At 34.4% G+C, this 9,984-nt stretch overlaps 1 protein-coding gene across 13 annotated transcripts; it reads left to right on the top strand.

Moving 5' to 3' along the window:
- The first annotated feature begins 466 nt into the window (after positions 1-466).
- On the top strand, positions 467-9,477 carry LOC114299509 (CBL-interacting serine/threonine-protein kinase 9). Of its 13 annotated transcripts, XR_014335910.1 has the most exons (9): positions 467-637; positions 3,597-3,670; positions 4,872-4,964; positions 5,065-5,185; positions 5,372-5,778; positions 5,936-6,016; positions 6,609-6,662; positions 6,784-6,799; positions 8,921-9,477. XR_014335910.1 is itself a non-coding variant. In XM_082879174.1 (8 exons), exons 4-8 carry the CDS (start codon positions 5,758-5,760, stop codon positions 9,031-9,033), a joined length of 285 nt encoding a protein of 94 aa, XP_082735300.1. In that variant the 5' UTR covers positions 467-1,183; positions 3,597-3,670; positions 4,852-5,185; positions 5,372-5,757; the 3' UTR covers positions 9,034-9,474. The 13 variants fall into 13 exon arrangements, 8 of the variants coding, with proteins under 8 accessions (XP_082735300.1, XP_082735295.1, XP_082735301.1 ...); XR_014335908.1 differs by lacking the exon at positions 8,921-9,477 and having other exon boundaries at positions 6,784-8,914; XM_082879174.1 differs by having other exon boundaries at positions 467-1,183; positions 4,852-5,185; positions 8,921-9,474.
- Positions 9,478-9,984: the final 507 nt, after the last annotated feature.

The raw sequence follows: 9,984 nt of genomic DNA, 5'->3' as shown, positions 1-9,984 counted from the left end.
ACTTTTTAAACAAGTGTGATTGTATATATATTTTTTAGTCACGCATTTTAATTAAAGTGTGGTTATTTATATATTTTTTAATCACACATTCAAAGTAAAGTGTGATTATATATACACTACCACTTTTTAATCACACTTTTTAAATAAGTGTGATTATATATATATTTTTTAATCACACATTCTAATTAAAGTGTGATTATATCACTACTACAAAAACAGTTAAAGATCACACTTTGACAAATAAAAATATCTCACTTTCATTGAAAGTGTGATAAAAAAAATTAGATGGATATTTTAATCATACTTAATTTGATTGAGTATAATAATATTTATTTTTTATGTCATTATTAAATTAAATGTGATTATATGTATATTTTTTATTCACACCTTTTAAATAATGCGATTGTATGTAGTTTTGAATATATTGTTTTTACATAATAATATATTCCAAACTGGTGCCTTTTTCTCTTCCATTACTCTCAACAGGCAAAACAAGATTGAATTTGTAAGGACAAATCGTTTTGAGACTTTTTCCAAATAAAACCCTAGCACCACATTGTATGCTCAATGTCAAGATCTCTTCAGCCTCTTCCAATCTCCCTCACAGTGGACTCGCCAACCCTTCTCCCTTACAAAGGTATGGCCTCTCTCTCTCTCTCTCTCTCTGTTGTTTAATGGTGGGGTAAGGGTTTTCGGTAACGTGGTGGCACTATGATGGGGATGGAATGGTGTAACGGGAGGTGCGGTGTGAGAGGAGGGCTAGTGGTGCTATAGTAGGGAGGGAAAGGGGCGGCATTTCAGATTTGTGGTGAAGAAAAAGAGTAGTTTTGTGGTTGTGGATAAGAGGGAAAAAGGTAATGGATCTATGGTAGTAGAGGGTTGGAGGGGCTATGGCAAGGGGCGGAAGAGGAAGTGTAACCAGGTGGGATAGGGGTTCCTAAGGGGAATGAAGAGGTTGGGGAGCTATAAGAGGGTTGGGCGAGGGAGACGGTATAAAAGCCCTTCTTGTGTTTGATAAAATAAATGTGTCAAACATTGCCATATTGTTGGGTATTTTTCTCTTCTCTTCTCTTTTTTTCTTCTCTTCTTATTCTTGATAGAAACACTGTTGTGCTTTTGATTATTGGACTGAGTTGCTTATGGTCATTAAGATTTTCCGAGTCAAAGTTGCCACAAGATGAAGGTAAAAAGATTTCCACATTTTATATTGATAGCTATTTTTGTTTGGGTGCCAAGAAAATGAAGGAATAATCAATCAAACTATAGAAATTTTGAGTATCGGTGTTTCATTATATGGGTTCAGTTAAAATGAGTCTGTCTTCGGTATTTTGGGTTAGTTTAGTTTGATTTTGGGGGAAAATCAAATAAATAGCAAACAAAAGATTTAGAAAATTTATATTCTTGTGTTTGATTTTCTTGAATCAAATAGAGGACTTCTAGGTTGAGTTAATTTCGTTTTGGTGATTCCGTTGTTTTCTTTATTTTCCTCATAAATGGTTGACATCATAGTCGCTGCACCAACTCAAACATTACTTCAGATTTCATTTTTTTCAATTGAGAAAACTCAAGAAAACCAGGGATGGGAAGAATAATATTTCTAAAAGATAGATGTTAAATCTCACCAGTGGGAGGCAAAATATTCTTCAACAAAATGAAGATAGCCTCTTCAGGACTGAGCTTAATCCTCTTTCGCACCACATACACAGACTCACCGACAGTCAGATTAGCAGGAACCAAGTATCTACTAATTATTTTTTGGTTTCTTCTATAATGAATTGTTTTATGAGCGTGGGATTTCATGTTTTATGCAATATGTTTTGTTTTTCTTTTCAATATGGTATTTTGTAAATTTGAACATGGGTGGCGCAATTGTCTGCTAGTTTTTTTATTCAAATACAATTATTATTTATATAAGAATTAATGGGCTTATTTGAGGTGATTGTTTTCATATTAATGTCTGTGTTGATTGAAGTTTTAATCCTTCTAGTCTCCAATTGTCTGCTAGTTTGTGATTCAGGTACAATTATTATTTGAGTGCTCTTTATTCTGAATTTTTTACGGTAGAGGGTACTGACACTGAGTACAATTTCCTGTTAAGAATATTTGGTTTTTATCCTCAATTATCAATTTTTTGAAGTCTTACTTTCTAGTCTAAGATATATGTAATTTACAGATATTGCACTTGTGAAAGAGTGTTGGCTAATTGAGTGGGTCCAATTGAGTTTTAGTGTCAGAGTCAGCTCAAAATACTTTTTTTTTTCTCCCCCCGTTAATGGTTCTTTGTCGTAATTTTACTTCTTACTCTTTGATTTATTAGTTTTTGCTTGGTTTGTTCATCTTGACTATCAAAGTAATCATTGTCAAGTAAATGTGCATGGAAGCAGATCAATGGAGTTGTAGTATTAGTTTGAGCTGAAAGTTCATCAGTTCTTTGTCACTTATCTAGGTTGTGATCTTTACTTATTAGTCTTTTGAATGGGTTTGTTTCAATATTTAAATTTGGTTGTTTACTGAGTATCTTTGCATGCTGGTGCTCTAATTGATTAGTTATGTATGGTCCACTTCATTTTATTTAGTTTATCTTCCAGTCTCTGCATTTTTAAAGTCTACATTTAAACACTTTGTCTAGATTCTTCATTCATATGGTTAGAGCGACAGGTGTGCATAAAGATGCATATAGAATGCCCATTTTGGTTATTTCTGTTGGTTTTAGATGGAAATCTATCATTCTATATGTCCTTTTGGCTTGTGATCTTCAATATGTTTCTAGTCTAACAATGAGCTAGTTATTATTTTTTTGGGTGTGCTCGTGTAGTTTTAATTCTCAGAGTTGAGTGATAGAGTATTTGTGCCTAGTCAACAGGTTTAAGCTTAAAGTAGTAATATTTCTTCATCTTTCTCTTTGATCTTTATTATTCTATTGGAGGTTGGATAGCTTGTTTTGATTTTTCAAATTTTAGAGCATTTTTTAATTTCATTTAAAGGTGATCCCATTCTTTAGAAATTCCAAATTGAGTTGAAAAGAAAAGAATATACACTCTTTTCTCAGTTAAGATTTTTATATTGGGGCCTAGTCTTGAAAACAAATTAAAAAAAAAAAAATTTGATTTCATCACATTGATATGTGGAGCCCATGGTGAGGGTATGGAATAATCAGAATGTAAGTGGTCTATTAGTTACTGTGAGAATAATATTAAGTTGACAATCTTTCTTTCTCAGTTTGGGTAATATAATATCATCTAGGATAGAATTTATTATTTTGGTTGTTACAGGTATGTTTTAAACTCTCACAGTGAAGGCAATTGAATAACTTTGTATATCGGTGGTTCAATTGGTAAATATTGTCAACTATACATGGGCATTGCATTTTACGATGAGGATCAGTAGAGCATTTGAAAACCGAATGATGTTAATAGATTGATTAAATTAAGAGCTTGAATTGTCCACATGGTTCAATAAAAGTGATGTGATCTAGTTAGTGCCTGTTGAAATGTAAACATTAGTTTTAGATTGAGGAAAGTGCTACACCTAAATATTTGGTTTTGTAGGCTCAAGCTTTTAACTGATGCAATTTATGTCTTCATTATTTCTTAAAGGTTTGTCTTTGAAGGAATTGATGAAGGATTCCTGAATGGAGCTCTACACCGTGCATTTTCTCACTATCGAGAGAGTAAGTACAACAGAGTTTTCATACCTTGCATTTCCCATCTTGCATTTATTAAAATTTCAAGAAATTCCATAATTTTGCTACACTATCATTTACATCCTTGCCACTAAATTCAAAGGTTTTTTTTCTTCTCTAAATCTTACTCAGTAATTACCACCAATTTTTCATCATGTACCTGTCATATCCAATAACTATTACAATAATTTTGTACCTTCATCAAACTATAAATGGCTAATCAGTTTACTCAATCATCAAACTATTCAAAAATTCAGAACACCACTCACACCACTTGTCCTATATATAAAGTATACAAGTTGTTTAGTGTGAATTATTTGTCACACTCTTTGCATTAACTGATTCAATATTTTAAAACTCAACAACCCTTATTTCATATTTTTTATTTGTAAATTACAAATAGTGTGTATATATATGTATGTATATATGTGCTATTTGTAATCAACTTTTGGAAGTTAAGTGGAAGATAATGGACTAGCATTGCAATTTAGGGAAGATAAGAAAACTGTTGAAGCATTTCATTAACATGTTGTGTGCATGAGACTTGTTTGGACAAATTAAGGGGGGCTAGCAAAAACATGCCTTTGGACTTTGCAATTAGTTTTAGATAACACACAAAGTGATAAAAAAAATAAAAAATAAATAACTAAATACACGAGTTATAAATGTTTCATAACACAATATCGATGCACATGCTCTTTCATGCACGTTTTGAGTTTTGGTTTTGCTAATGCTGTCATTCTTGGTGTGATGTTTCTTAACATCGTATGTTTCTCTCTTGTTTTTTAGTTTTTCATTTGTTGAATTGTGTTTTGTTGGTATAACAAAACAACTTTCCAACACCTTTGATTATAAAAATAAAATAAAATTTAATGAGTGGGAAGTCGTGTATTGCTCAACATTTCTAATACCACAACCAATAATTTGTCTCTTGCTACCACTAATCACAAACCTTGATTCTTCATCACACAGTTAATTTTCTAACCACTTCACTATGCAACTTTCTATGCATATAATTTTTTCTAGTGTAAACATGAAAACAGTTGACATTTTCAAGTATATTTAACATAAAAAGCTTATATTATTAATTTAAACTTGTTTTTAACTTTGAATTGTTAAGCCAAGATATGGTTTTTTAAATATATATAGGCAATGACATATGTTGACAGATTTGATGATGCGGTGGCAGCGGCTCAAAGAGCAGTACGGCTGGACTCAAGCAGCAAGGAAGTGAACATGGTGGTTAGGAGGACACGGGCGGTGGCAATGGCTCGATCTAACGGTAACGATTTGTTCAGGGGATAAAGATACTCAGAGGTTTGTGTTACATGTGGAGAGGGACTCGACCATGACCCCTACAACTCAGTGTTGTTGTGCAACAGAGCCACTTACAGGTCCAAACTTGGTCAATTTGAGAAAGCAATCAAGGACTGGACTGCTGCCCTTAATGTGCGCCCACCTTACAGGAAAGCCAGATTAAGAAGAGTCAATTGATATGCCAAGGTAACTAACTAACTACTAGTAGCCTATCTTATGTGTCTATTTGTTACAAAATTTTTTTGAGTTTTTTTGATATTTATGAGCAGAATTTAAAAGGAATTGAATGCTCCTCGCACTACTAGAAATATGATGGTCTAAGTGCTTCATGTTTTACATGTTAATGCATCCTTTTTCTATGCTTGAAAATAGGTTATGGCAAGCAAGACAAAGATCTACATTGTGCTCGAGTATGTTGGCGAGGGCGAGTTTTTTGACAAAATAATAAGGCATTGTTTTTTGAGCTTCTACTCTCTGAGCACCTATAATTTCATTCATAATATAATCAATTGTGTAATGCATTATATCTTAATTTAGGCATTTGCTCATGTCATGCTTACCATTTTGTTGTGGTAATGTGTGTTCTATTGAGGCTCATTTATGTAAATCATGTGGGTACCGAGTCTTGTATTTGTCTGATAATATTCCCTTATTGACCCTTTTATAACTAGGCCAAACTAGGAAGACTTAAATAGGATGAAGCTAGGAGATATTTTCAGCAGCTCATCAATGCTGTAGACTACTGCCACAGTAGAGGCATGTACCATAGAGACTTAAAGGTTTAACAAACTTTCTTACATGTTTCATTGATTATTTAATGTATTTATTCTAATTTTTTCCTATAAAAAAGAATTTATTATCTAACAGTAATTTGGTTTCTTTGGCTATCTATTCGACCATGACTCTAAAATTTGCATTACCCTGCATCTTTTGCAGCCCGAGAATCTGCTTCTAGACTTATTTGGTGTTCTCAAGGTTTCAGACTTTGGATTGAGTGCATTTTCCCAGCAAGTGCGGGTAAGTATTATATGAGTTTGCAACAATTTCCTCATCTAAGAGCAGATTTTTAGCAGGTAGGTGTTAACAAATTGAACGTTAAATTTTTAAAAGTGGTTATGGCAGTGAGTCAATTTTGCAGTCTATTTGGTTTACTAAAATCACCTAGTCCAGAAAATACCTTTCCAGCTAGGAGCAGTGCCCTGCTCTGAAAGGAATTCCTCAAGAATAATGTGCCATTAGTTTTTCTTCTGTCCTTCAGTGGCTTGTTCATTTCTTGTTTATATTAATTTGGAAATGAACTTTTTCTTATGATTTGTGTCTTTCCTTTCCCTCCTTTTATATTAGTTTCCCCAAATCAAGGAGGCAGTTTAGTTTTATTAGTTGACTTCTTCATAAGATTCTGTATCATGCATCATCTAGATTTCGACACTTTGAAAACATTCAGTGACCATTTTTTAAGACTTGATCTAATCCACATTGAGGTTATATGATCTCAATGTCGTTCAGACATATAAGTTATGGATTGCCTTAAACCTAACCCTCATTCATCAATATAAAGTTAGTGTTGTGGCTTTGCTTAATCAAAGACTGACTACCTTTTTTACTATAGGAAGACATGCTGCTTCACACTGCCTGTGGAACCCCAAATTATGTTGCTCCTGAGGTATCAATTATGATGTCATGGAAATGGATGGTCGCTTTGATGCAAAAAAAATTTCCTTTCCTTATTAGTTTCTTGCATTTGTGATACTTCTTTCTTTCTTTTTTTTCCCTCTTTCTATCAGGTGCTCACTGATAAAGGTTATGATGGTACAACAGCTGATATATGGTCTTGTGGGGTCATTCTGTTTGTTCTTATGGCTGGATACTTACCTTTTGACGAGCCGAACCACATGGCTTTGAAAGAATTCAAGAACTTAGTTTTTTTAAGTTTTTATAATTTTTTTTTTTGGATAAGTAAGTCATATTATAACCAAAAAAGAAAAATATACAATGAAGTTCAACACACAGCTTTTGATGGGAGCACAAAAATAAACAAAATGAACTACTCCATCAAAAAACAAACTGAGCTTATAGAAAACAAGCACAACATTCCTAACAAAACAAGGATTCAGAATTTCCTTCTAGCATTTTTCAAGTCATGAAGTTTTGCTTTAAGTTTTCTTCTGTTATCCTCTTTTGAAGTCTCCCCATAACTAGAATCACTTGGAGATGGACTCCCTCTATTTCTCAACTCTTGACTTGAATCTCCATTTCCTAACTCGTCCATATCACACGATTCAAGGACATCAAAGGCATTAGATGTTGAGGGGATAGAAGACTGCGTCTCTCTCTCTCTTTGTTGATCAATGGCGTTGAACCTTGCCCACCATCTCTCCCTTTTTTCTTCACCACTTCCCATTTAGTCGGAATTTGTGTTTTAGTGTCCTTGACTCTCCACTCATGTTTGAAGGAGGGAGGGTTCAAAGACTTTGGCTTTTGAGGGCACAAATTAGTGGTATGGCCAAAAGTCTTACAACCATCACACCTTTGGGGCTTCCATGGTACCTCAACTTGAATCTCATATGGTCACCATAACCAAGATTTATTTTGAAAGACTTAGGGATCTCTTTATTTGCTGGCACTTCAATACAAATTCTCGCAAACGTAAGTCTGCTTCTCTTGAAAGTTGGCTCATCCAAATAAAGAGGAGTTCCCAAGATGCTAGCTATGTAACCCAAACCCTCTTCACTCCAAAGTTCCAAAGGAACATTGTACAACTTCACCCACAATGGCACACTTGAAAATTCACACTTTGTTAGTTTTAGTCCAGGTTGCCATTTTTTAATAACAATCAATCTAGCCCCAACATAATAGGGGCCATCTTCCAAGATTGTGTCCATAGCCTCTTCACTTTTTACTTTAAAAATAAAAAAACCATTGTCAATGGAGACAACGTCCTCAAGCAAATTTCCCCAAAGTTTCTCCGCCCAAGTTTTCACATAATGGAAAGAGAATCTTTTATCAATGAAGTATCCAACCAAAGCATTTTCCCAATGAGAAAAGCCTTTTTTTGAGATCTCAATAGGGACATTGTAAATGCCATCTACTTGGTTCTCAATCTTATGGGCACCTATTTTATACTTCAATTTTGACACCTTGTTAATCTCTTCTTTAATTAAAGAGCTCCCAACTTGTAGAGGTTTACTTGATATAGCAAGTGTATCCAGACCTTCACTACCATCTTCCATATGTAGATCAACCGAATCCTCATTTCAACAAGCTTGCACGGGCTTATCACTCTCTCGTTGCTTGGAACCCATTACTTCTTTCTTTTGATCAGCACTAAGTAAGCCAAATTTATTTGACAACATCATTTCGTTTGCCACCAATGGGGACACAGTGGTCAATTTTGGCCACTGCTCAACATCAGTTAGCACTCTAGTTGGTGTGTTCCATGCATTAGGTGTTTGATGCTGCTTTGGTGATTGCTCAGGTGAGGCTTGCATTTCCACAGTCCAGCGAAACTATGTTGTACCAAGATCACAATCACACTCAATTGAGCTATCCTCCGAATCTACGTCCCTCAATCCCCTCTTGTTTACATTTGAGGGCCCTTGCCACGGTCCCACAAAATCTCCAAGTGAAATAGATTTGGGGGGGCCTCGAATGCGTGTAGACCGGCGGGGAAGTACATTAGGCATATCATCAGTAGATAGTTGATCCACCTGATTTACAAACTCCTTCAAAGATACCTTAGTCGAAGATTTTCTTTTTGATTTACTCTTGGCTAGTTTGCTCTTAGCTAGTTTGCCCTTCTTCAATGATAGCTTACTACCCTCTCTGTCCCTCTCATTGTCCTTCTCTTTCTCTTTCTCTTTCTCCTTAATCATCCTATGACAGCACAGTGACAAGGTTTCACTGGGGCATTTTGTCGAACAGGTAAAGGGCACTTCTGTGTTGATCTTCTCTCTGTGATGCAAACAGGGGTATTTGGCCCAGCCACCGAGCAAAACCCAGCTGCAGGCTTCCACTCCACTGTGAATGGTGCCTAGACTGTGTGGTGGTCTCTCTCTGTGATGGTTCTTTGATTTCAGCGAGACTAGTTCTTTGTATAGTAGCTACCTGCTATATCATCAGAATGAAGTCCATTACTAAGGCATATCACTGCTCTAAATCACAAATTCTTCAAAGACCCATTTCAACACAGACAATAACATATAGAAGTGGGTATATGATTGTATACGGACCAGAGGCAGTGTTTGGAGGGTTTGCGAGTGCAAAGCTATAGGGGGTTTGGTTCTGTTCTTGTTCTGTTTTTCTTGCTTTCTTTTTTTAATATATGTAATTACTGTTATAATTTTTTAATATATGTAATTACTGTTAAATTTTTTTTATTAATTTCTTTGTATATACTTTTGAACATTTAACTTTCATTTATGAAATTTATGACATTATTCCATTCAATATATGGTTGTGATTCAAAATATAGTATATAGTGTGTATTACATTCTTTAAATGCACGTACAAAAATAATATTAATTATTCTTCAAATATGTCGAATTCTTTTTTTTTTTTATCACAGGTTTTATTAGTTATTAATCACACTTAAAAGATGTGATCTAAATGTTTTTAATCGCACTTAAAAGGTGTGATCTAAATGTTTTTAATCACATTTAAAATGTGTGATCTAAATGTTTTTAATCACACTTAAGATGTGATCTAAATGTTTTTAATCACACTTAAAAGATGTGATGAAAGCATTTTTTAATGACACTTAAAAAGTGTGATTAAAAATGACCCCTTTTAATCACACACTCAAAGACCACACTTTAATAAAACTTAAAAGGTGTGATTAAAAAACATACATCACACAAAAAAAGTGTGATCTTTATCTATATTTGTAGTAGTGGCTCGAACTTCCTCCGCGCGCCCCCCCATTCGGATAGGGCGCGGATTTGGATTCTAGCTACTACAGTTCGGACTCCTGTCATAGTTCTGAATCT

Source organism: Camellia sinensis, chromosome 7 (genome assembly GCF_055761805.1).
Source record: "Camellia sinensis isolate YWXY chromosome 7, ASM5576180v1, whole genome shotgun sequence".
NCBI classification, from domain to species: Eukaryota; Viridiplantae; Streptophyta; class Magnoliopsida; order Ericales; family Theaceae; genus Camellia; species Camellia sinensis.
The sequence above is the reverse complement of the archived record's forward strand: the minus strand, read 5'-3'. Positions and strand labels throughout refer to the sequence as shown.

Excerpts from the sequence above, each read along its gene's own strand:
- LOC114299509 (XM_082879172.1), top strand. The coding sequence starts at position 5,758 with ATGTACCATAGAGACTTAAAG. Across the intron at positions 6,017-6,608 it reads CATTTTCCCAGCAAGTGCGG|GAAGACATGCTGCTTCACAC; the intron begins GTAAGTATTATA and ends TTTTTACTATAG. Across the intron at positions 6,663-6,783 it reads CAAATTATGTTGCTCCTGAG|GTGCTCACTGATAAAGGTTA; the intron begins GTATCAATTATG and ends TCTTTCTATCAG.